Source organism: Hippopotamus amphibius, chromosome 17, assembly GCF_030028045.1.
Source record: "Hippopotamus amphibius kiboko isolate mHipAmp2 chromosome 17, mHipAmp2.hap2, whole genome shotgun sequence".
In the NCBI taxonomy this organism is placed as follows: Eukaryota; Metazoa; Chordata; class Mammalia; order Artiodactyla; family Hippopotamidae; genus Hippopotamus; species Hippopotamus amphibius.
In genome coordinates this window covers 27,178,367-27,203,779 of record NC_080202.1, presented here as the reverse complement: position 1 = coordinate 27,203,779, position 25,413 = coordinate 27,178,367, and the positions used below count along the sequence as shown (strand labels likewise).

The following is a 25,413-nucleotide window of genomic DNA, read 5'->3' as shown; positions in this document are numbered from 1 at the left end:
TGGAAAGTCAATGTCTTACTCTTTGCTTTTCCCACTGAGGTGGGGATGGGAAGAGTCTTGTGCCTCACACCAGCATCTTTTCTGATTCCTTCTGAAGGTATGTGCCGTCCTTATGAGCTTTCAGGTGAGCTTGTTGTCAGAGCGCACCTTCATACCTTTTGGGCAGTCTTGTGTTCTGTGGCATGGGTGGAAACTCCATGTGCCCTGGCATCTGCTCTATCTCTGTCCTCAGAAACCTGTCAGGGTTCACTCATAAAGCAAGAAGTTTGCCAGGAGCCAGGGATGAGGGGCAGGATGGATGTGACGTGGTTGTTCATGGTTTTAAAAACTACATCCCTACCCCCTAGGGAAGCAATGGGAAATCTTTTGTAGGAGATGCTGATTTTCCCGTATTATCTGAAGCCTAGTGAGACTGGACGGCTGTGGGTTTGGTCAGAGGAGGAGGAGGGCAGTTCATCCTGTGTGAGTCCCTGATTTCTTAAGTTTTCCTAACTGGCAGTTTAGTTTTTCATTGAGCTGGAAGAGGAAGAGCTTTTAATTTGAGACCATGTCCAGATGGGATTTTTCACTTCTGGCTCTTCTTACCGGAAGCTCTGGTGCCGTGAGTTTCCACTTTGGCTGGAGAGGGCTTCACTGAGCAGGTTTTCTCACCCAGATGTTACTGGGCAAAGCCTCCGGGCTCCTGGAGAGCAGCCTGAAAGTGTTCGCTGACTTTTGTGGGACAGCTGGTCCACCCAGAACGGACAGTGTGGCTGGTCTGGCCGCACTGGCTCCCTTGGCCGCTATGCTGGGCCATCACAATGGAGGGTGTGGGGGACAGTCCCCACTGTGAGCTAATTTGGAATCTTTTAGGGTGCCAGCATGAGGCACAGCCCACCCAGACCCCATAAAGATGAAGGTAACAACCCTGTGAACACAGGCTGGGCGAGACCAACCGCCTGCGGCATGGCCCCGGCTCTGTGATTGCTGGGCCTCAGCCATGCTGCTGAGGGTCAGTGGCCCAGCTCACCATCGTCCCCTACCCTCAGGGGCAGGACCAAACTCTGCCCAGCAAGGTAGGCGCTGGCCATCACAGCATTTATCCAGCTCTTGTGTTTCCTTCAGGTCTTTGAGGACACCATCTAGCATTGCGCTGTCCACTAGGTAGCCACCAGCTGTATGTGGCTATTTAGATTTAAATTAACATCAAATAAAATGTAAGATTCCGTTCCTGAGTCACACTGGTCACATTTCCAGTGCTCAGGAGCCCCCTGTGACTAAGTGGCCGCCAGTCCTGGACTGCAGTCGCCCCTTGGGGATGGCCCAGGCCTTTGCCTCTTGCGACCTGCTCTGCTTTGGCTGTGTCACAGCTGCCATGACTTCTTCCCGTTGTCCTGACAGTAAAGGTCAAATTCCTTTTGTCCAGCCCTGCCAGCTCTTCGGCCCCGGCTCACTCTGCTCTACTCTGCTGCTCCCTCCACTCCGCAGGGCATCTTGGGTTTAGAACCTTAATTTATGTCACCAGTCCACCATTACAACCTAAGGAAATCATGGCCCTCTTTGAGATGGCCTCCCTGCATTCTCTTTGCCTGCTTCTGAAGTCAGGCTCACCTTGGTGCATCTGTGTATGAGAGACGTACAGGGAAATTCTTCCATTGGGATCATGAGCTTCTGGTGGCCAGAAGCTTTTTCTTGCAGCTACTTAAACGTATTTGAACGTATGTGCGGAACCTCAGCCTGATGAGGAATTGGGTAAATGCATCCTGTGCAAACCCAGAGGCACCCTCGTAGTCTTGTAAAGACCTCTGTGCATGTGGCTTTCCTCTGGGGTGGCAGGTGAGGGACAATATTGGCCCGGCCGGCAGCCTGCTGTTATTCTCTGAATGCAGTGGCAGCAAGTGCTAGGCTTTAGGTTCTAGGTTATGTAGCTGTTCTCTGTCCTTGGAAGCCCCTTAGCAAGAATTTGATGTGCTGTCTTGCGTCCCCTGTTGGTGAACACCCAGGGACCATCTTGAGCAAAAGTGAACACGTAACGCCCGAATAATGGAAGAAATGTTCAGATTTCAACTTGGAATTGTCTACCCAGAACACAGAGTAGGGACTTCCCCGGTGGTCCAGTGGGTAAGACTCTGCGTTCCCTAATGCAGGGGGCCCCGGTTTCAATCCCTGCTCGGGGAACTAGATCCCACATGCATGCTGCAACTAAGAAGCCCGCATGCCACAACTAAGACCCAGAACACAAAGTAGATCTGGCTTCGCTGGCCGGGCTCAAGCCCACACTGGACTTGTAAGGTTCTTGGCTCCCTAAGCTCTTGTTTTAGGATCGATCGTGCCCCACCTCCCCCATCATTAATCACATGCAGCTCTTTTTCCACAATAACCACAGCCAAATTGACTTAGTCACTGGAACTCTTTGCTTTCTTGTTTAGTGAATCTCCCAGAGATTTGCCATCTTGTTTAGCAGAAGGCTCTAGACTGCAGTGACTGCACTGGTCATCAGGCTTGGGAGTGAGACCATTACTTCTCCAGCGGTAAGCTGTTCTAAGAAGCCGCCGGCTCCTCTGGGAGAAGGAAGACATCTTTTTTAGAACCTGGAGAGACCAGGTGAATGCTGCAGCCTTGTGGGGCTGTGGCACGTAGCCCTGCCTTGAGCTCTGTGTGACCACTGGGCAGCCAGCCAGCCTGCATCTATTTCCCAGCAAATGGACCTGCTAAAAATAAGCAGGCAGCTATTCAGTTCCACCAGATTCAAAATAGCCAGGTCTCCTCCCCACCAATGCTAGGGCTGGCTCTGCATTCTTCTGCAAGGCTTTTCCTATGCCTGAGTGTCCTGGGCCTGGAGTGGGAGGCCCTGGGGAGGAGGCTGCCTTCATTAGTGAGTGAGTGTGAAGGCTGTTAGACCTACAGTGTTAAATGCCACTTACATCTTCAGAGGTTCAGGTTTAAAAAAAAAAAAAAAACCCACATACACACAAACCCAGGGCAAAGAGAGCAACTCATGAGTCTGTGCCCAGAGAAGGAAGGGAGCAGTGGTTCTCGTGAGGCTGCAGATACGTGTGTGAGTGAAGGCGGCCCCATCAGGGTTCAGGAAAGGTGAGTGGGTCCTGCACCACCTGTCCAGGCCTGTCAGACCAGGTAAAGCAGGGAAAACAGCGCCTTCACTTCACAAATCTATCTGAGTGAGATTGGCTCAGGTAGGGCCCTTCGAAGTTGACCAAGGAAGTGAGGGACTTTCCTTGACTGGTGGGAAGTGAGGTGCCCCCAGGCCCCCACACCCTTGGTGAAACCCACTGGCCTCCTGAACCCCACCTTTGGGTGGAGTGTCTGCTGATCTCTGGGGCTCCTGGCTCTGTTCTTGATGGAGCTGGCTCCTGTCACTAGTCACAATCCCCGGGTTGCTAGGAAAGAAATAAACGAACCCTGTGTTCCCCTCCTGTCTGGGGATCTCATCCCTCCTTTCTCAAGCTCTCCTTTTTGGGCAGTTCCTGCCGCGGGCAGGTGGAGAGGTGGGGCAGCTGCTGCTCCTCATGTAGAAGCCGCTGCTCCTGGTTCCTCAGCTCTAGTCCCAGGGGTAAGTGGTGGGCACTGGGGACCAGGTGGGACATTCAGGGTCCTGTAGGGTGGCTGACTCTGCTTCATGGTAGCAGTGTTACCTGCCTTCTCTGAGGCCCTTCTGGCACAACAACAGGGTATTTGTCTGGCTTGGAAATGCAGAAAGTGTTTCCTGAGCTGTCATCAGCAGAGTAGCCTGTTGGCGGTGGGGTGGGGCTATAGATGGTGGATCTGGGGGCTTGAGCCTCAGCCTCTGGGGACCAAGCTGGGCTGGGAGGGTTAGATGGGCGAGTGGCAGTGGTGTCTCTGGGCTACAGAGCAGCAGGCAGGGAGCACGTGTCATGGCCCCAGGCATCTGGTTCTGTGCGTTCAGTCTGAATTAGGACTGGGAACAGAACATGTGAGGTGGCAGGAGAGGCCCGGGACGTGGTGGGCTGTGGTTTGGGTTGCAGTGTGGATCTCCTGGGGTACAGAACCAAAGCTAGACTGGTGGTTTGTGTGGGGCCTCTGCCTTATGGTGGTATAGCCAACTTCTAAGATCTTGGGGGTGGGATGGGGACAGCTGCTGGAGGGCAGACCCCTGTGATCAGCTTTTAGTTCCAAGAGGGGAGGCAGGGGCTTCTCCCAGCTGTTTTGAGAAGCAGTTTGTGTCTTGGATAGCAACTCCCCTCCTTACACACACACACACCCCAATTGAAGCCTGTGGCCTTGGGCCCTTGATGTGTAAAATGAGGAGACTGCCCCCATGGGTAGTTAAGACATAGAATTCTTTTTCTTCCTCTCCATCCCAGTCCATTTAATCTCTTACCTGAGAGCCAAGAATTGCTAGAATATCATGGGAATCACCTAGAAACCCTGCTGAAATGGGTTAATAAAGAATTAGAATATAAATTTACTGACGAGAAAACCCGGGTTCAGACCCCAGCCCCACGTCCTGTTGCGTGTGATCTCTTGGGTGGGACTTGATCTCCTGATAAGGGGCCACCTACATAATGCTTTATCCTGAGTGCGCCCTTCCCCCATAACTTCTTTTCCTTCTCAAATTTCATTTTATTATTATTTTTATGTCAAAGACATTGAACACAAAGCAAATATCCGTAATCTACCACCTTTTGCAGGTATGTGCAGGTTGTTAAAGAACAGTGATTTCCCCAACTTGACTGCACGTTGGAATCACCTGTGTTGAAAAGAACAAAAAACTCCTATGCCCAGGTCTCCCCCTCAGATTTTTTTTTTAATAAATTATTTATTGGCCGTGTTGGGTCTTCATCGCTGTACGTGGGCTTTCTCTAGTTGTGGCAAGAGGGGGCTACTCTTCATTGTGGTGTACGGGCTCTTCATTGTGGTGGCTTCTTTTGTTGTGGAGCACAGGCTCTAGGCGCGTGGGCTTCAGTAGTTGCAGCACACAGGCTCACAGGCTCTAGAGCGCAGGCTCAATAGTTGTGTCACATGGGCTTAAGTTGCTCTGTGGCACATGGGATCTTCCTGGAGCAGGGATCGAACCCGTGTCCCCAGCATTGGCAGGAGGGTTCTTAACCACTGCACCACCTAGGAAGTTCCTGCCTGTGTTTTTTTTTTTTTTTTTTTTAAGAGACTTTTTAAAAAAAATTTATTTTATTTATCTATTGGCTGTGTTGGGTCTTGGTTGCTGCACACGGGCTTTCTCTAGTTGCTGGGAGCGGGGGATACTCTTCATTGTGGTGCACAGGCTCCTCATTGTAGTGGCTTCTCCTGTTGTGGAGCACAGGCCCTAGGCACGTGGGCTTCAACAGCTGCAGCACATGGGCTCAGTAGTTGTGGCTTACGGGCTCTAGAGCGCAGGCTCAATAGCTGTGGCACACGGGCTTAGTTGCTCCGCAGCATGTGGAATCTTCCCAGGGCAGGGCTCTAACCCATGTCCCCTACATTGGCAAGTGGATTCTTTACCACTGCGCCACCTAGAAGTCCCTGCCTGTGGTTTTTTTAAGGAGAAATTCCAGGTGTGGGATTTTGGGGTCGTAGGGTAGGATCATCAAGTTTTAAGAGGAGTACAGACGACTCTCCTTGGCCTGTACAATGCCTTGTCTGCACAGACCCATTAAAGTGGTTCTAGATTTAATGTGAGTAAACCCCGTGGCTGTGTGACCTTGAATTATTTTAACCTTTAGGATGGTGATACATATTCCAGACCAGGTGGTTGAGGATTAAGCAATGCAAGGGAAAGCATCTAGTGAGGGTCCCTGTTTGAATCTGAAGCTGTAAGGTCGCATCATTGAAGCTTTCTGCCTGAAGGGATTAATGCAGTCTTCTGAGCCCTGGCCACTGCTTAAATCTGTATTTTCCAATCCCATTGCTTCATCTTCAAATATTAGCAAGAAGGTTTATCTTTACAGATGAAGGAGTTTCTGGAAATGACCCTTCCCCATCCCTCCCTGACCCCCTCACTTTGGAGCAGAACACTTTTCCTAGATTCCTTCACAAGCTATCATGTGCTTATGAACCCTTTGCTGGTCTTGTTAAATGGTCTGAGGTGGGGCTGAGATACTGTATTTATAGCAGGTTCTGGGGTGATGCTCCGTGTTTCTGGGCCTTAGACTGCACTTTGAGAAGCAAAGTCTCCAGGACTTTGTTTCAGTGGTTGAACATTTTTGCCTCAGCTGAGCGTTAGAGCTACCTGGGGAACTGTATACTCTGGTTTTTCCAAAGACCATTGATATAAGTAAATTAAACTAGTACGAGTTGTTAAAGCATTTACATTTATCTCTGAAACAAAACACAAACCAAATTAAGGAGTAATTCACCATATCAATGGAGGATTTTTGGTTTTAAGAAATAGTTTTTGCAGCGAGAATAAAATTTACTGGTATGGGAGGCACTGAATGGAAGTGTGTATTCTAGAATAAGTTCATCACAGACCTCTAATGAGAGCTAACCCTGCTTTACAAGCTTTTATTATATTTTAATTTAATTTAATTTATTTATTTATTTATTGGCTGCATTGGGTCTTCGTTGCTGCGTGGGCATTTTCTAGTTGCGGCGAGTGGGGTCTACCTTTCATTGTGGTGCACAGGCTTCTCATTGCAGTGGCTTCTCGTTGTGGAGCACAGGCTCTAGGCACACAAGCTTCAGTAGTTGCAGCATGTGGGCTTCAGTAGTTGTGGTGCATGGGCTTAGTTGCTCCGCAGCACATGGCATCTTCCCTGACGAGGAATCGAACCTGTATCCCCTGCATTGGCAGGCGATTCTTAACCACTGCGCCACCAGGAAAGTCCCTACAAGTATTTAATACGTCTCAACTGATCTTATACCAGCCATCCTTTATAAGATGTGTCCCCATGTCACAGGTGAAGAAAACTGTTTCCTGTCTCCTTTACATGTCTACTGCCTTCCTCTAAGCTCTTATTTCTCTTTGCCTGGATCTAACTGATTAGGTCTTCAGCTTCCTTTTGCTTGATAATACTGTTTGTCCTGCTCCCGGAATAAGCTAGAAACACAGTTTGGTGTATGTGCCTTGCAGACCAAAGCTGGTTCTCTGTTGTCTACAGGAAAAAGTCCAGACTCTGCAGCAGATACAGGACCTCATCAAGTCCGCTAAAGGACTTGACCCTCAAACATGACGCTATCTCCACACCACTGTGTGTTTTGCTAGTCCCTCACCTTAGAGCGTCCCCTGTCCTTTGAAAAATCTTACTCATCCTTTCTTCTGACTCTGTTGCTGTGTTAACTCCTATTTCATTGACTCATGATTTTGGGGCTGCATGCGAGGGACATGTACATGTAGATTCCATGGGTATTTAAGAATGCTCTAACACCACCTGAATAGATAAGTGTTCTGGGAGTTTAGAGAACTAAAACACGAAACATAGCTATTCCCTTGGGGAAACATAGGGAGAATTTGGCATCAAGAAGATGCAGGAAGGGATTTGGTTTCAAGAGAAGGCTTAGCTTGTTTCAAGGGAGTATGCGTGGATGAGGGAGCAGAAGGGAGAGAGGTGTCTCCTCCTGCCCACCCACCTCTGTGGATCAGCCAGGGTCATGGGTGTGTGCAGAGGGAGGGAGGCTCCTTTCAGGGGCAGGGAAAGTGGGAGGCTCTGCCGCAGCCTGTAGATTGTCTTTCCTGGGCTGTCATATCAGGATCCTACTACCTGGCTCTCATAGCATCCCCTTCTCCTGTTCTCACAGGTGTAATTACTTCACGCCTCCAGGATGGCGATCCAATTCCGTTCACTTTTCCCCTTGGCACTGCCTGGAGTGCTGGCACTCCTCGGCTGGTGGTGGTTTTTCTCTCGTAAAAAAGAGTGCATCAGCAGCCACGACAAACAGATGGAGGCCAGCGCTGTGGAGCTGAGGGCCGGCCCTGCTACTGAGGAAACGCTCCCTGTAGAGGACACCTGTCCTGGAGCAGCGGCCCCGCCCCTCAGCATCACCCAGCCGGAGAGGGAGAGGGAGCTCTCCACCGCCAGCAAGCCCTCCGTGGAGCCGCCGGCCCTGCTGCGGGCGCACCCGGCCTGTCGGAGATCAGAGTCCTCGGGCAGCCTTCCCAACACTGCGGACACGAGATTTCGACCAGGAGCACGTAAAGAAGACAGTGCAAGGGTAGAGCTCGCTCTGACGGGTGACGAAGCCACGTCTGTTCCTCTAGAGTGTCCCCTGCTGTCCCCAAAGGGTGTTCCGTTCCCCCATGAAGCAGCTGAGGCGTGTAAGCGAGAGGCCGTGCTGGGTAGGCCGGCAGGGCAGGGCCAGCAGGGCCAGTCTGCAGCCCCCGGGGAGAAGACCAGGGAGATGGGCGGGGCTGAAGGCACTGGTGATGCGGTGCTAGGAGAAGGTGTGCTGGAAGAAGGTCCGGTGTCCCGGGAGCAGGGCCCTGAGTTGCAGAGCAGCAGAGCCCCCAGCCTGGCTCCCTTGGGAGGAAGGGGAGAGAAGGGGGGGAGCAGCCCACCGGTGGTGGAGGAGAACGCCGTGGGGAAGTTGCTGAGTGGCTTCCTGGAGTCAGCCCACGCAGAGCTGGCGGTGCCCGACGAGACGCCAGTGCCCCGGGTCAGGGGGGCCAGAGCCTGGGACGGAGACGTCACCCGGGAGCTGGGCAAGGAAGAGACCTTGGACAGACACGAGAAGATCGAGCAGGCTGCTTTCCAGATCATCTCCAAGGTGATCTTGGAGGCCACCGAGGAGGTGCTGGCCACCACGATGGGCAGGATCGCAGGTCGGGTGTGTCAGGCCTCGGCTGCTCCGCTCCAGGGGCCAAAGGAGGAGAGCTGTGTCCCAGCCAGCCAGAAAACTGCCCTGGGCCAGGGTGCCACGGAGCCTGCTATGGCCACAGCGGAGGCAGCCACGGGCCCAGTGGACGCTGCCCTCCCCTCCGTAGACCTGCAGGCAGAGGCTCTGCCACCACCAAAGACCTGCGTGAGCTGCCTGACCAGCCCTCTGTCCAGCCCCACCAAGGACAGGAAGCCAAAGAACGCCGCGCACCACATCTCCCTGGCCCCCTGCCCTCCGCCGGCTGCCCCCCTTGGAGAATTGCTCGTTGAGGCAGGTGTCCTGGCAGAAGATACTGCCTGTGTCACCTGTGTGTCCGACAACGGCCAGGGTGTCCCCTCAGTGGCCTCCTCTGGGCAGTGCTCAGATTCCATCAGCACTTCGGGGCTCGAAGACTCTTGTACAGAGACCACCTCCAGCCCCAGGGACAAGGCCGCCACCCCGCCACTGCCAGAAAGTACTGTGCCCTTCAGCAACGGGGTGCTGAAGGGGGAGCTGTCGGACTTGGGGACTGAGGACGGATGGACCGTGGACACGGAAGCAGATCATTCGGGAGGTAGGAGGGCCTGGGGTGTCCCTCAGAGGACCAGGGGATCCCCCTTTATTCAGTCGGGAAAGGCAGCCGGTCTGCCTCAGCTACTTCTGCAGTAACGGTGCTCTTCAACAGTGTGTCCCACCCGGCCTGCAGAAAGTCGAGGTACAGCGTAGAGCTGGTGGGTAACTGAGAAGTTTAGCTTCCCTGAGCCCCAAAGCTATAGGAGCTGTAACTTGGTTCAGCAGCCAGGGACCCTCCCCAGCCCTTCTGAAAGAACCAGCTCAAAGTTGGATCTACCCCTTAACCTAAGTGTGCCTCTCTCTCTTCTAAATACTAACCTTGTAATAGCTTTTTTTTTTTAAAGGGAGAGGCCTCCTTAGCTTTAATTCCCTTGAGTACCAAGAATGGGTGAGCTTTTTTAATGGCTTATTTCCTTTTAATCATGTGCTTGTTCCCATGTCTTCACCTGCTTTCCTTCTCCAGAAGCTCTTTCGGGGTAAGTGCCCAGAGAATGGCCACAGCCTTGAATCCTTGCGGGAGGCTTGCGCCTTCCTGCGTGTTGCTGTCACCTATTCCTTCGCAGAGAACCTCAGCCATTTCCTTTCTGTGCAGCTGCAGTTCCACCCCTGGGAAAGGGGCACTTTGGTAACGAAGTGTCCACTGGGTTTTTCGAGCGCTGACCCCAGCGTAGACAGTTCAGACCGCTAACTTACAGGTCAGCAGCTCCTGACCCTGGTTTTGCAGCTTCCCCGGGGTATTGTCATTCCTCTCATGGAAACAGGCCACGGATTCCCTCCGTGGGTCTCCGGCTTGCTTGTCTCAGAGCTATTCCCTACCATTTCAGCTCCAGGAAGGTTGGGACTCTTTCTTGGGAATTTTACTACTTTCAGCAGCATCTGGTGTGTACCACATGCCGCAAGTTGTCACCTGTAAGATTCTATTAATGATTAAGATGCTACTGTTTTGTGTGTACCTCTAAAAGAAAAAAAAGATGCTGCCGCTCACACGTGTAGAAAGCCAGAGACCATAAGATGCACGTAACCGCAGAGATGTTAAATGTTTTTAAGTTATTTTAAAGCATCTTAAAATGGGTGAAAATCTTTTGGGAGTAACGGAGTTTGCCTTTGCCTCTTGCCCCTCAGCCTTGTCTTGCTGACTCCAGTTTGATCGTAGTAGCTACTCAGGTGTGACCAGGCTGCAGAGGAGAGAGTGGTGGGTGGGGAGGCCTCGGGGCAGCAGGTGGGAGCCTGGTGGAGCCGCCCACTGAGCCCTCAGCTGTGCCGGCTCCAGGCTCAAACCTTCCAGCATTCTCCTGCAGTAGCCCCGCCTTGTGTGCAAGGAAGTCAAAGCTTAGAGTGGCCCGGGGACCACCCAGCTGAGTGGAGCCAGCCTTGGAGTGAAGCCTGCTGGAGTTCTGCTGTGGGCTGAGCTGCCTCTAGGTGTCAGTGGGGTGACTGTCCCGCCCTGTTCCGTCAGGCAGAGGCTGGGGTCCATGTACGAGCCGAGCCCCAGGCAGCTGCCTCTGTTTCTAGCAGGTTGGCTAAGCAGGTGTCTCTCGGAAGGGGTGGTTTTTCTTGCGTGAAGCCCATCTGAGCCCGCAGTGTTGAGGGAGGAGTCACAAAGGTGACTCTTCCTTAGCTGGGAGTAGCGCCTGCCTCCTCTGCATCCAGGCAGAATGTGGACCGCTTGGTAGAGGATTAAGTCCAGGGTTTGGAGAAACCATGTGGAAATAACCTAATCAGTAGACTCTTAGGAGTGATCTGTTTCTGGCAGTTGAGTCTTCCATATTTAAGCCAGAGCCACTACTCTGAAGCTGGTCTGGCCCCTGTTTTTCTGTGATGGGCCCCTGGGCACACCCCAAGCGGGAGTGGAGCAGCCTCGGTCGGAGCCAGTATAGCTTCTCACTCTCCCCTCTCAGGACTGAGCTTTCGCTCAGTTTTGAGCGGGAGTTAAAGACCCACCGTGAGCTTAGAAGAGTGTTCAGAGGTGCACAAGTCAGGCCTAAGCAGAGGGAAGGGGGGCGTCCTTCTGTCACCCACTCTGGCAGGGCCCTGTCCAGGAGTGGGGAGGACTCTCTCCTGCTCTGCTTGGCTGAAGGCCACCACCTGTGTGCCCAGGCCTGGGGCCTTGGGTCCAGGGGCCCTTTGTCTGAGGGGCTGTGTAGTTGGAAGGTTGTGGACCAGCTGTGACCAGTTGGTCTCCATGGGGGCCTGCACCTACTACCGGCTGCTGAGACTGTGGGGACCCGCTAGCCTGTCCCCTCCCCCGCCCCGTGGACTCCCCTTCCTGGGCCAGTGTCGGTTTCTTCCCAGTTCACCACTTGTCTCTGCTTCAGCAGCTGTGCTGGGCGCGGCTGCCAATTAAGCAAGTGGGACTGTAATGACAGGCTAAAATTAGGTGTATCTACACCCCCAGTCCTCCTTTCATTGGGGCTGTTCTGAGCCTTCTAGACTGCGAGTTGACAGTCACCTGCCAAGCTTGAGGAGGGGGCGTGGGGCAGGGGCCTCCCGGGAATGTGAGTTTGGAAGTTGTACATTATTAACTGCTCTGGGCGGGTGTCTGTGCGTCTGTGCGTTTTGCTTCCTCCCCTGCAGGTTCGGACGGGAACAGCATGGATTCGGTGGATGGCTGCTGTGGCCTCAGGAAGGCTGACAGTTTCCAGAATGTCCAGGCGGGCTCCAGTCCCAAGAAGGTCGACCTCATCATCTGGGAGATCGAGGTGCCAAAGGTAAGGTCTGCGAGCTCTAAGCGCCCCCAGGCCCAGGGTCATGAGGCTTGGGGGGAGGGGTCTGAGGGAGGGACCGGAAACAAGAAGCAGCCCCCCAGGGAACCAGAGGCTGAAGGGAAGGGAGCCCTCTGCTTTGCCAGGGTCCAGAGAGCTTCCTGCAGAGTGGAATCCCTCCAGCTGCCTTCAGGAGGGTCCTCTTCAAACTCCCAGGCCTGCTCCCCTCCTCTGGGGCTTTTTATGTGTTGCTGGGGCTCAGATCTGTTTGGAGATGCTAGCACAACTGGGCTGAGAGCAGGGCCCGGCCAGGAGTGCCCTCCCTGTGCTCTGCTCACGCTCTCCAGCTCACAGAGTATTTTATAACTGAGCACAGCATAAATCCACATTTTAAAGGGCTTGAGAAGTGTAACAGCACAGGAAGAAAATAAAAATCAGCTCTAATCCTACCCCCGAGAGTGACTGGGAAGACTTCTATTTCCTTCTCATATTGCACCCTGTGGTTTTTAAACAAAACTAAGATTATGTTGCTTTAATTAATGCTTTTAAATATTTAACAATTTAGTTTTCCTGTATTATTCTTTGAAAATGTAATTTTAACTGCATTATTCATTGTGCAAATGTCAGTTTTCTTCACCAGTCCCCCAGTTCCAGGGTGCTTAAGTGGTTTCTAGCTTCTTGCTTTTCGAACTTACATCTTATTAGCTTCATCTTGATGTTTGTCTCTGGGTCTCAGAAATAATTGGCCAACTGCATTCTCCTGGGGCTCTTAGTCTCCTGCCAAGGTGGAGACTTGGCTTGGTTTGATCTCAGGGTCGGGGGGCTGCTTTGCCCTGTGGTGCTGGCTCCCTCAGTTGTTTCTTCCCTGGTGACCCTGATGGCAGTCCTGTCCTCTTCATCTTCAGTGGTTGCAGAGGGCACACCCAGGCAGCTCTGGGTGCGGAGTGACCATGTCCCTAGCAGCTCCGAGGGGTGGGGTCACTGGGGATTGTTTCAGGGCTTGGCTTACATGGTGGCTAAGTTTGGCTTCTCTGGCCTGCGGGGCATCTGTGTTCTGGAGTTGGCAGCAGGAGCCCAAGGGTTCTTTCTTAGACCTTTAATTTCAAATTGAGCCCATTCTTCGGACCTGAGCAGACTTGGGGAGATGGAAGACTTGCACATCAAACCTTGTGCTAGTATGGATCTGGGAGGAGAAAATACTGCCCTTGCAGCTTCTGAATGTGCGCCCCACTGTTGGGGATGAAATGGAAATTGCTGAGTGCTTCCCTGGTGGCGCAGTGGTTAAGAATCCGCCTGCTGATGCAGGGGACTCGGGTTTGATCCCTGGGCCGGGAAGATCCCACGTGCCACGGAGCAACGAAGCCCGTGCACCACAACTACTGAGCCTGCACTCTAGATAGAGCCCGCAAGCAACAACTACTGAGCCCACGTGCCACAACTACTGAAGCCTGCGTGCCTAGAGCCCGTGCTCCACAACAAGAGAAGCCACCACAATGAGAAAGCTGTGCACCACAGCAAAGAGTAGACCCCGATCATCGCAACTAGAGAAAGCCCGTGTGCAGCAGTGAAGACCCAGCACAGCCAATAAATAACTATTTAAGCAAAAGAAAAATAAAAGAAGTGGAAATGGCTGAGTGCTGGAACCATACCACTTAGTTCAGCTGCTTAGTAGCTGTGTGAGCTTGGGCAAGTTACTTAACCTCTCTGGGTTTGTCCCCTCAACTGTAAATGATGATGAAGAGATGCTGTTTGTTTCATACATTTACTCTGAGTAAATGTAAGTGCTTAGAACAGTGCCTGGCAAGTGAGTGCTGACATGTTAAAAGATCATACATTTGAGCCTGACCTGGTATAAAACAAAGGCGAGTCTTGGACATGCTGGAAACTGGTTTCTTCTTTTCTTTTTTCTTTTTTTTAAATAAATTTATTTATTTACTTATTTATTGGCTGTGTTAGGTCTTTGTTGCTGCACACGGGCTTTCTCTAGTTGCGACAAGCGGGAACTACTCTTCATTGTGGTGCATGGGCTCCTCATTGTGGTGGCTTCTCTTGTTGTGGAGCATGGGCTCTAGGCTTATGGACTTCAGTAGTTGTGGCACATGGGCTTGATAATTGTGGCTCACAGGCTCTAGAGTGCAGGCTCAACAGTTGTGGCACATGGGCTTAGTCGCTCTGCAGCATATGGTATCTTCTTGGGGCAGGGATTGAACCCATGTCTCCTGCATTGGCAGGTGAATTCTTAACCATTGCGCCACCTAGGAAGTCCCAGGAACTGGTTTCTTTCCCCTTCCTTCCTTCCTTCCTTCCTTCCTTCCTTTCCTTCCTTCCTTCTATATTTATTTATTTTATTTGTTTATTGGCTGTGTTGGGTCTTCATTGCTGCACATAGGCTTTCTCTAGTTGCGGTGAGCGGGGTCTACTCTTCGTTGTGGTGAGCAGGCTTCTCGTTGCGGTGGCTTCTGTTGTTGCAGAGAATGGGCTCTAGGAGAGTGGGCTTCAGTAGTTGTGGCACACGGGCTCAATAGTTGTGGCGCGTGGGCTTAGCTGCTCTGCGGCATGTGGGGTCTTCCTGGTGCAGGGCTCGAACCCTGCATTGGCAGGCAGATTCTTAACCACTGCACCGTCTAGAAAGTCCCAGGAACTGGTTTCTTATTAACCCTCTCATCTTTCTCTCTGGAAGCACCTAGTGGGTCGGCTGATTGGCAAGCAGGGACGGTATGTGAGTTTTCTGAAGCAGACGTCCGGTGCCAAGATCTACATCTCAACCCTGCCTTACACCCAGAACATCCAGATCTGCCACATAGAAGGTGAGTGCCTGGTGTTTAGTTTCTTACCTGAAATGTAAGTCACTTGAAGCATTTGAGTCCTAGTTGCTCCCCTTTGGGAATCTAAGTCTCTGAATAGAAGCCCCTGCTTCTCACCCCAGGTGAAGGGAGTGGGTGAGTCTTCCCTTTATCCTCATCTCCACCTCTGGTGCTCAAAGGAGACTTGGATCTCCCCCACCCCCCAACCCATCTTCTGGTCAGGAAAGGTGTGGGCACTCGGGGCAGGCCAGGGATCCTGGGTTAATGGTGGATGAAGGCCAGGCCTCCCCGTCTGCCAGGCTCCTGTTGCATTGAGTGTAGTCATAACAATAGGGGTCTCGTTTGAAAGGTCAGCAGGCTTCAGACTTCTTTAGATGCTTTTCATCCTAAGGTGAAGCTTGGCATTTTGGCACCTTAAAGATGCACCTGAACGCTGGGAGAAGTCCCATGCAATGGGGTGCGTGCATGAGTTCGGTTTTGCTGTTGGTCTTACCCCTGTGACTGTCCTGCTCCCCCCGCCCCATTCAGGCTCTCAGCATCATGTGGACAAGGCACTGAACTTGATTGGGAAGAAGTTCAAGGAACTGAACCTCACCAACATCTACGCTCCACCACTGCCTTCACTGGCACTGCCTTCTCTTCCAATGACTTCCTGGGTGAGCATGCTCCTGGGGGCCGGGGCTGCGTGTGTCCCCGTCCCTCAACCTACCCCAGCAGGAAGCTCCTGAGACCGTGGGCCAGGAAGGCCGGGAGCCCATCGATGCCCGTGCCCTCTCACCTCTGGCCTCCGCTGGTCAGTTCTGCTTCTAGCCTGTGTTCTCCGGGTCGGGTTGGGGGCTGGAGTCCTGGTGGGAAGCCATGGGCATCTGGGTCACTGCTTGGAAGGACCACTCGCCCCTGGCTCTGCCTCCTGGGCACCCTTTGTGTTTGTCACGCATTTGCCTGGAAAAGATTATAGTCTGCAGACTGGGTGTGTGTAGGCTGGCTTGGGACTCCTTAAAGCTGGTGCTGTGTCCTGGGGCACCTTTGAGACCTATTTGGGACCCAGCATTGTGGGCTTGGACGGGCTCTTACTGTGTCTTTGCTCCTTCCTCCTAGTTGAGCCAGGGCTAGTGGTGGCCCTGGTGAAGGATCCGTTTCCCCATCCCTCCTCATGGGAGGTACCTAGTTATAAAGGAGAAGAACTCCCATCCCCGAAAGTCCTGGCAGAGGAAGGGCTGACATGTCAGGGGCCTGTGTGCTGGGGCTGCAAGGTCTCTGGGGCCTATGACCCTGTCCTGCCGTGTGCCTCCAGCCCTGTCGAGCCTCATCTCACTGGGATTAGAACTGTAGGGCTCTGAAGGCCAAGAACACTGAATTTCACACATGGCATGTCTGTGCTGCTCCAGGCGAACGGCCTGCCTGGATTGTGTACAGTTTAGGATGGTATCTTCCTCCCTCCAAAGACCTTTGCTTTGGGGAAAGAGGTGGAGGTCCCTTTCCTTTCCCATGGATATTTGGGAGTGGGCTGAACCCCACTCCATGCTTCACTTCTGAATCGTAGGGTTTTTCCCACAAGGCTTGACCCCAGGCCCACTCTTTTTTTAAGTAATTGAGTGGTTGGTAGGGCTTCCTCCCCTTGCGCTCTGTGTGGCTGGGTGGGGCTGGAGAGATGGCTCTCAGCCAGCAGCACTGAGGGGAAGTGGGCGGGGAGGGTGGTGGGCGCAGAACTCTCAGCCAGAGGCTCTGCTTGTGGCCACCTGGTTGGCAGGTGGAGTAGTTGCCCTGCTGTGTCCGGAGCACCTAGATGTTGGCTTAGCATCAGGTAAACTAGTGTCTTAAGGCCTCTGCTGGGGTCTTTAATATGGGACCTCGCACTGAGCAAACCTGCATTCCAAATCCCAGATTGGGGATGGGTTGGGAGGATGTCTGTGGAGAATAGGAAGAACAAGTGACTCGGAATGTGCATACCCTGACGGTGGACCTGACTGGAGGCCGCTGCTTGCTGGTGGAAAGGCGGAACAGAGTTGCTGTCAAACCGGAGCTCTGGGCTCAGCTGCAGGTCCAAATGAGCTGGCTGAGGAGTCCGAGGGCCTGACTGCCTCTTATTCTTGTTCTCAGTGGCCCCCTTATTCCTGTTTGCCTCCCCTGGGTCTTATAGACTCTTGAAGAGGCAGGGGAGGGAAGTGGTAGCCAGGCCAGTGGGAGGCCTGACACTCTGTCCACAGCTGGCTCCTGGGAGCTTCCCTGCCCAGCTGAGCTGAGGCTGCCTGTATGGTTCCTGTGGTATTGCAGGGCGAGGGCCACCGTGGAGCCAAACCCTGCACGGCTGAAATAGTTTTCCTTGAACCTCTGTCATCTGGGTGCCATGTTGCTTTGGGTTGTCGCACCTTTTTCAAAGGTGTGCCAGTTCAGAGACTTGCCCTGGTGCCTCCGTGCTTGTCCCAGACGTGAGGAGAGCTGCTGTCATGCTTGCTGCCCTTCCCCTTTCTGCAGCTCATGCTCCCGGACGGCGTCACTGTGGAGGTGATCGTGGTCAACCAGGTGAATGCCGGGCACCTGTTTGTGCAGCAGCACACACACCCCACCTTCCATGCGCTGCGCAGCCTGGACCAGCAGATGTACCTCTGCTACTCTCAGCCTGGAATCCCCACCTTGCCCACCCCGGTGGAGAGTAAGTGCTGCTCTGGGGGTCAGAGGGGAACCTGGGCTCTGGCCAGGCTGGGGGAGAAGTTTTGGGGGTCTTCTGTTGTTCTTCCCTTAGTCTTCACCCTTCGTGGGAACAGCATCCCTGAGTTCTTGCTGTTGGCATGGAGTGTGCTGGCCTTTCCATTGGCTGACGGAGGGAAGGAGTCAGGGTAGAGTGTTGGCACCTGGGTTCAGATCCCAGCTCTGCTACCTGTTGAGTGGGGTGGACGCCCGCTTGATCTGGGATTGGCTGCTGTGTGTGTTAAACATGCACAGTTGCTGATGCAGATGCAGGTCCCATAGAAGATCCCCAAGTGCAGCAACGTCCTGCAGTGGGTTGGGTCATCTCTAGTCGACAGGTGAGAAAACTAAGACTATGAAGTCAGTGACTTGCCCAGGTGGTCCCTGTGCAGGAGCTGTTACCTTTATTGTCCTCGTTAGTGGGAATCAAATGTCGAAACGTGTCTCTAACCCACCCCATCAGGGACTCCTAACCTGGAGCCCCCAGTGGGCTTTCAGGCATAAGGAAAACCTTTGAAATTCTGGTAGCATTTTGTGTGGTTTTTCTTTTAGAGGAATAAGGGTTTCACTTCTGTCAGATTCTCTGTTACTTCAACCCAGAAGTAAAGACCAAACCGGAGGCCAGGAGACGATTGCACCAGGGGCTGTCTTTAAGGGTTAGGACATAGTGTGGCCAGCTGTGTCACAGGCCACCCCCTTGCTACCCCAGGTTGGGGTTGGTGACGCTTGGGAGCACTTGCTCTCTGGCCTGGTTGGCTGCCGTGGGCATTAGTGCTCTCAGCGCCTTCCTGAAGCGAAGGCCAGAAGGAGTGCACTTAGGCCTGGGAGCCTTCTGATGCGTCCTTGATCTCAGTTGTCGAGGGCCAGAGCAGGACCTAGCGACCAGCCATTGAGATCTGCTCCACTTGGGGGTTCCGGATTCTTTCTGGGACATTCCCCTAAGAGTATAAGGCAAATGCTGATCCTTTCCCTGAATTTTGGAATTTACTTGGCTTATTCTAAGTAATCCGTGTCCACCTGTGGCTTCAGTAAGTCTCAGAGTAAACAGATGTGGGAAAATACGTTTCGGTCTGGGTAGCTTTTGGGGCAGCACATATGTGAGGCTGGCCAGGTCCTTCTCTTGGGGGATGCTTGCTGTTGCCCTGCCCCAGGCCTTTGCACACACTCTCGTCCTGCCCTGCAGTAACGGTCATCTGTGCTGCCCCTGGCGTGGACGGTGCCTGGTGGCGAGCCCAAGTGGTGGCCTCCTATGAGGAAACCAACGAAGTGGAGATTCGCTATGTGGACTACGGTGGATACAAGAGAGTGAAAGTAGACGTGCTCCGGCAGATCCGGTGAGTCAGGTGTGATTGCTGCCGAGCTGGAGCCTGGGATGTGGGTTGAGTCTTCCCTGCTGCTGCCTACTCTGTTTTAGTGGAGTATGATATAAACAAACTCCATGCTTGGCCTCAGCCAGACGGAGCTAGAAAGGCCCGTCTGGTGGAAGAATTCCCCCAAGTGTCATTTGGCAAAAGTGAGGTGGCTTCTCTTTGGGAGTTGGATTCAAGCAGCACCTCTGAGGCCAGGCCTGTGGCAGGGCGAGCTGGGAGCTTTGGCCTGCTGCCCGTCGTGTATACCTCTGTGTGGCTTCACTCTGGGTTGTGGGGGATCATGGTGCCAAGCAGAAGGCGAACATCAGCCTGGAGGGCGTCAACCTTGAAGTCCATGTTCAGCTTGTGCCTTTCTTGCCTTTCTAGGTCTGACTTTGTGACTCTGCCATTCCAGGGAGCAGAGGTCCTTCTGGACAGCGTGATGCCTCTGTCAGGTAACAGGTGGGGCCTTTGGCTTGCGGGGTGCAGGCTGGTGTTGAAAGCGGGTCTTTCTCTTTGAGACCCTTGTTCTCACCGACAGGGCTTAAGCAAACACAGATTGCTGCCACCCTTTGTTTCTGATGGAATAGGTCTGGGCGGAGGCCAGAGAACTTGCGTGTCTAACAACTTCTCCAGTGATGCCAGTGCTACTGGTCCATGGGCCACCCTTTCAGGTCCCCTTTTCTAGACTCTACCCAGGCCTCCAACTGTGAGAGGCTTCCAACAGAGGCACCTCCCAGAATGTAGTTCATAAGACGTGCCCAGGCCTTAATCCTGCCCCTCCCATCCTCTCTACCTCTCGCCTTGGGTATGTCCTTGTACATAACTTGTAAAATCTGACAGAGAACACTGTCCGCGTGCCCTGCCCACTTGGAGTTGCTGCCTGGATCCCATCTAAGTCACTCTGGGAGCTGGTTGATCTTTGGCCACTAACCTGTATCTTGGTGTTCTCACTTGTAAAGCGTGTTCCTGATTCGGTGTGAGAACACATACAATGTGCTCAGTCCATTCAGCCCCTAAGTAAGTGGTGGTGGTGGTGGTGGTGGTGATGTTACCGCTGATGGAAGAGTTTCTGTCCCTTTGGCCCCCAATGGGTGATATGCAGCAGGCACCCCTCGTGTACCCACTTGAAGCCCCAGGGAGACGTGGGGCTCTGAACCTGGCACAGGTGTGGCTCTCTCCCCATGAAGTTCTTAAGTCCATGTCGGCATGTGAAGTCTTCTACTTAGAAAACACGTGCAAGTTGTGTGAGTGACGAGTGCCTTGCCTCAGTGAGAGTCCAAGTGCTGCTTTTCCTTCTCCTAAAGATGATGACCACTTCTCACCTGAGGCGGACGCAGCTATGAGCGAGATGACAGGAAATGCAGCACTCCTGGCTCAGGTGTGTGGCTGGGGGGTGGGACAGACTGGACGGTCTTCTCAGGAGCCTCCCACCTGGCATCTGCAGTGCCTCCTGGCCTCGCTTAACTCTGGGCATCTTGGAAACTGACCTTGCGGTGCCTGCTTTCCTGTGGCTCACACCCTGGGTTGGCCAGCAGTCTTTAAGGGGAGGTGCACGGGTAGATCTTAAACATGGGCGGGGGGTTGTTTTTGTTTTTTTCAGGTGACGAGTTACAGTCCAACTGGCCTTCCTCTGATCCAGCTATGGAGTGTGATTGGAGATGAAGTGAGTTCTGTCCTTTCCCTTTTAACCTCCAGACGCTCTTGGTGGCTGCAGTTGGGAGTAGTGCTAGTGTCACCTAGTGGGTAGAGGCCAGAGGTGCTGCTCACCGTCCTGCAGTGCACGTGACAGTCCCCACGACAGCATGCCCGTGAGCCTTCCTGGACCTTGTCCATTTGGGGTTTCTCTTTCCTCTCCTGGAACTAAGGCTTAGATTTCCTCAGCCTGTTGGAAAGCCTACTTGCATGCCGACAGAGCCTGTAGGTGAGTCCTCTGCTGGCCCAGCAGATGAGTCAAGTCCCCGCCCCATGACTCCGGCACCTGCAGTGGCAGCTGGGCTGTGGGAGGAACCCACACTGGCCTGGGAAGGGGCCCCTGCTTCCGTGGCCACGCGCTCCAAACCTTTCTCTCCTAGGTGGTGTTGATAAACCGGTCGCTGGTGGAGCGAGGACTCGCTCAGTGGGTGGACAGCTACTACACAAGCCTCTGACCCCGTCTCCACAACGCTTCTGGAGTCTTTTTTGCACTGTTGAAATTGGGCTTGGCACTCAAGGCAAAGACTTTACATCAAAATTACAAATGTTGTCCTCCCCAGAAAGTCCTTTCTTTCTGTACTGTAGTCATGTTGAGATGTCTCTGAGACAAGAAGAGAACTGTGGGTTCTTTTCAAAGTCATAGGGCGGCGAGTAGCCAGCCAGTCATCTTAACCTGGTTGTAAGCTGTTTATAAAAAAAAAGGAAAGGTGGAAGGAAAACTGTCTCAGCTAAGTTGTCCCGCCCTGCTCCATTCCGTTCCTCCTTTCTTCCTATTTCCTCCCCTACCCAAACCCCAACCCCAACCCCTGTAGCAGACAGGCCAAGGGATGTGTTGCTTGCTTTTGGGGGAGGGGTTTCTTTTACCTTCAGAGTCTTTCTTCAGGGAGCAAGATATGAACTGACTGATGGGCATCGATTACTTTGTATAGCATACGAATGAATTTATGATGTTTAACCATTTTTTATAAACTCCATCTAGTTCTCCAAGAAGGCAGACTTTTTAATGCATCTGTAAATACAAAGCAATCGTACCTCCGGCCTCAGTCATTGGGGAAGGGGGAACTGTTATCTTGCCAAGCCTGGTTGTAATTTGTAACCATTTTCTATTTGTGCAAACTCTGTAAATATGTTTAAAAAAATGTAATTATTTTGTACAAGATACACTGGAGAACAAAGGGAACTCACAATTTTTCCACGTCCCATGTTGTCTATGAGCAGAAGTTACTTGTGCAGGCCACCGCTGTCTGTCCCAGCTCCCATCGCGTCCTGCATACTGGACAGGGTGACTGTATGGTATAGGTGTGATCCAGGGATTTTTTTTTTTTTTCTGTACAAATTTGTTTAAAAAAAAAAAAAACAACTCATTGAATTACCTTGCAGTGGCGTGTGTTTGATTCTTTTTTAGACTGACTTCATTCAGCATTGTGCAATTTAAATAACTTATAAACTTATATAAATCTCAAATTGTATACACTATAGCTTTGAGTCCATTTTTTCCATGGTGAAAAAGGGGAGTGAAGGTGGTTGTGAGTGAGATGGCCTGTAGGGTCCCATCTAAACTAGGAGACCCATGGCTCTTTGAAGACAATTTAGCTAGAAATTTCCATCTCCTTTTCCCCTTCTTTGCCCCACAAGGTGGCAGCCAAGCTTCCTTTCGTTTCCTCCACTGATGGTCTTAAATAGCCAGGCTTGAGTTTAAAGCACTGGTTTCCCAAATTCTTTGTGCATTCTTAATAGATCTGTGAAGTTATTTAATGTACTCTAGTGCTAAGAATGATATTTAAAAAAAATACATGTACATGGTGAGAGCAGAACTAAGTCTTGATCTGAGGGCCCCTCCTCTTAAAGGTCCTTGGGCCCAGGCCTCTGTCTCTGGGCTTGCCCACCCCTCCAAGGGCTTCTGGAGAGCTGAGATAGCCTCAGGGTTCTTCACACGGAAGGCATCCTCCCACAGAGCTGCAGCCACTCTCCCCAGCTGTGGGTACCAAGTGATTAAAAGCCTCATTTTCCCTCATCTGTAGGATCAGATAATGGTACCAACCTCCGTAAGGCAATGAAATGAAATGGAAATATTGGGTTGGCCAAAAAGTTTGGGTTTTTCCATTGTAAGATGTTACGGAAAAACTCAAATGAACTTTTTGGCCAACCCAGTATCTCTGCTTATGCAGAGCCTGGCCCACTGCCAGCTCTCATGTGGCCTTAACCGCCAACAGCCCTAAGTCTCAGCAGTAATTGGGTGTGACTGTGGCCAAGTTGGGTTATACTCAGGTATAAGCTTTTTCTCTGCAATTCTCATCACTGGAAAGGGTGTATGGGAGTCTTCAAGCTAGTTTGAAGAGGGCTCACAAAGCCAAGAGTGCAGGTTCTCTATCTTTGGGAGCTGTGGAGGGGTTTTGATGGCATGAAGCATGTGATTCTGGTGCAGGGAGGAGGTTGGGTGAGGTGGAGGAGCAGAGACCAAAGCCAGGGTGGTCCACTGAGACAGGCTTCCTCTAGGATAGCTCTTGGGGCCAACAGATGATGGGGTCAGGATCCTTGGGTAAAGCCCCAGGATTGTGGAGGGGAGGCCATTGGGAGGAGGAGGGTGGGCTGTGTTTGTTGTCTTGGGTCTTAACCTTCAGGGTTAGAATATTGGAGGAAAGTGACTTGGAAGTTGCTGAAGGGTATGTACTGTTTGGTTAAATACTTCTTATATTGCTGTGGGCCTTTGATTAATTAACAGAATTCTGAAGAAGTTGATTTTGCCCATCTTGCCGGTAACCTTGTTACTTTTACAGAGGAGCAGGTTTATGGGTTTACAGAGGTCCTTCCTCCACCAGGTCAGATGGCAGCCCTCCGGGCAAATACATTTTTGATATGTTCTTTGAATTACCTGTGGGTCATCCAGGGGCCAGCTTAAGTGTGAACTTGAACTCTCCGGAGAAGCCGGGGCTGAGGAGAGATGGGGTGATCTGCCCCAAGTGTTGGGGAGAGGTGGGCGGCTGAGCATAGGAGCTAGAGCATCCAGCCTGTTTTCACTGCAGGTGTTGTGTGGACTGTAGCCCCTGTCTGGTCCTTGGGGCCCTGCTGGGTATGGGAGCAGTGACTGGACCTAGTGGGATGTCAGCATGGAGGCTGGGTTCTGGGGTTACTGCTGCACCTTGTACAGCTTAGAGGTGGCACCTAACCATTGCAGGCTTAAGATCAAACAAGGTTGAGCTGAAGTTTCGGAGAACTTCCTGTGCTGTTTTACGGGTAATACTTAGTCGTCCAGACAACCCCGCGAGGCGGGTCCCAGAGGTAGGAGACGGGGACTAGATCAGTTTGCAGATGGAGTGGAGCTGAGACTTAAAGCCAAGCTCTCAACCGTGACTCCTCTGCGATAATGTGAGGATAATTAGACCTCGTCCCGTGCCCCCAGACACACACCACAGTGGCTAACTCACCAGCCCATAGATGGGAAAGCTTCGGAACTGAGAACTGGAAAAACCGTGAAGGGAGAGATGCATCATTTTGTCTATTTGAAAAATTTAAATTTATGTAAACAAATTCAGGAGACACTTGTCGCATTTAGGCCAGAGAGTGAACTTTTTAACTTTTAAGCCTCCGTGAGCAAGTGTCATAAAGGATGACAGAACATTGAGAACCCAGGCCCGTTTCAGGACCAGCGCTGTCCAGTAGACATAGTATGAGCCACGTGTATGGTTTAAAATTTTCTAGGAGCCTCAATAAATAGGAAAAATCAGATGAAATGAATAATAGTTTATTTAACCCATTGTTTCAACATGTAATGGACATGAGAAATATTGAGATATTTTACAGTGTTTTTATACTAAGTCTGGATTCCCACACGTGTATTTTACACTCCTGCCTGTGGGTTCAGACTTACGGCAGCTCAGGTGCTCCACAGCCGCAGGTGGCCGGAGGCTGCCCGTCTGGACAGCTCAGGACTGGACTGTTCCATGATCACCATTGCACCAGTACTAACCACCTCATGGATAAGTTCTAGGTTCTTTTGTGCATTTCTCTAGATGAACTTTAGAATGATTTTGGGGGGGAGGGGGTCATGGAAAATGTTCTACCATATTTGAAAATAATGCATATTGTTGGTTTGGTATAAAGTTTCATGTAATCTATTAAATTCAGCTTGTAAGTTATTTAAATCTGTTTTTCTTTTTTTCTGTCTCCCTCCAGCCCACCCCACCCCCCTTTTCTTTATGCCTGTACTATCTATTTCTAAGAAAACTGCATTAAAGGATTGTGTATTGGTATTTTCATGTTTTCCTTTTTTCCTCGACAGCTTCTTTTTATAAATTTTGGTTGAAGCTTGGTTTTAAAAAGCTCGTGGGAATTCCCTGGTGATCCAGTGGTTAGGATTCCGGGCTCTCACTGCCATGGCCTGGGTTCAGTTCCTGGTCAGGGAACGGAGATCCCGCAAGCCACACAGTGTGGGGTAAAAAAAAAAAGAGAAAAGAAAAAGCTCGTGAATGATATTTTCTCATCAACATAAAATATCTTCCTGTTTCGTGCTTTTTGTTTTGAATTTTATATCCTTTTCCGGCATCACTTTACAGAAGGTAGGTGGTTTGTAAACAGCACGTTGCTGGAATTTTTTCTATTTTGGTGAAATCCAGAAAGTCAATCGGTGAATTTAACTTGTTGATTGTGACCACTGTTGCAATATTGTTTATCATTTAGTTCATTTTCCTATTATGTTTTCTAATTGGCTCTTTTTTTTTTTTGCTTTTATCATTGTTTGGTCAAAGATTTTCCTTGTAGTAAATTTAGCATTCAACATCTTGATTCTATGTTATCAGTGGATTTCAGTTTTCCACTTTCTCCCTGAAACTCAGCAGAATGTCAGATTTCTGCCTT

The 25,413-nt window shown here is 51.6% G+C and overlaps 1 protein-coding gene across 3 annotated transcripts in view; it reads left to right on the top strand.

Moving 5' to 3' along the window:
* The window catches only part of AKAP1 (A-kinase anchoring protein 1), a 34,605-nt gene extending 9,802 nt beyond the window's left edge, over positions 1 to 24,803 (top strand). For all 3 annotated transcript variants that reach the window (XM_057715243.1, XM_057715244.1, XM_057715245.1), the window contains exons 2-11: positions 7,693 to 9,322; positions 11,896 to 12,029; positions 14,704 to 14,830; positions 15,356 to 15,483; positions 17,303 to 17,480; positions 18,699 to 18,849; positions 19,252 to 19,319; positions 20,172 to 20,245; positions 20,468 to 20,530; positions 20,940 to 24,803. In XM_057715243.1, the coding sequence (XP_057571226.1) occupies positions 7,717 to 9,322; positions 11,896 to 12,029; positions 14,704 to 14,830; positions 15,356 to 15,483; positions 17,303 to 17,480; positions 18,699 to 18,849; positions 19,252 to 19,319; positions 20,172 to 20,245; positions 20,468 to 20,530; positions 20,940 to 21,014 (2,604 nt within the window). In that variant the 5' untranslated portion in view covers positions 7,693 to 7,716 and the 3' untranslated portion in view covers positions 21,015 to 24,803. The remainder of the gene's footprint in view (positions 1 to 7,692; positions 9,323 to 11,895; positions 12,030 to 14,703; positions 14,831 to 15,355; positions 15,484 to 17,302; positions 17,481 to 18,698; positions 18,850 to 19,251; positions 19,320 to 20,171; positions 20,246 to 20,467; positions 20,531 to 20,939) is intronic.
* Positions 24,804 to 25,413: the final 610 nt, after the last annotated feature.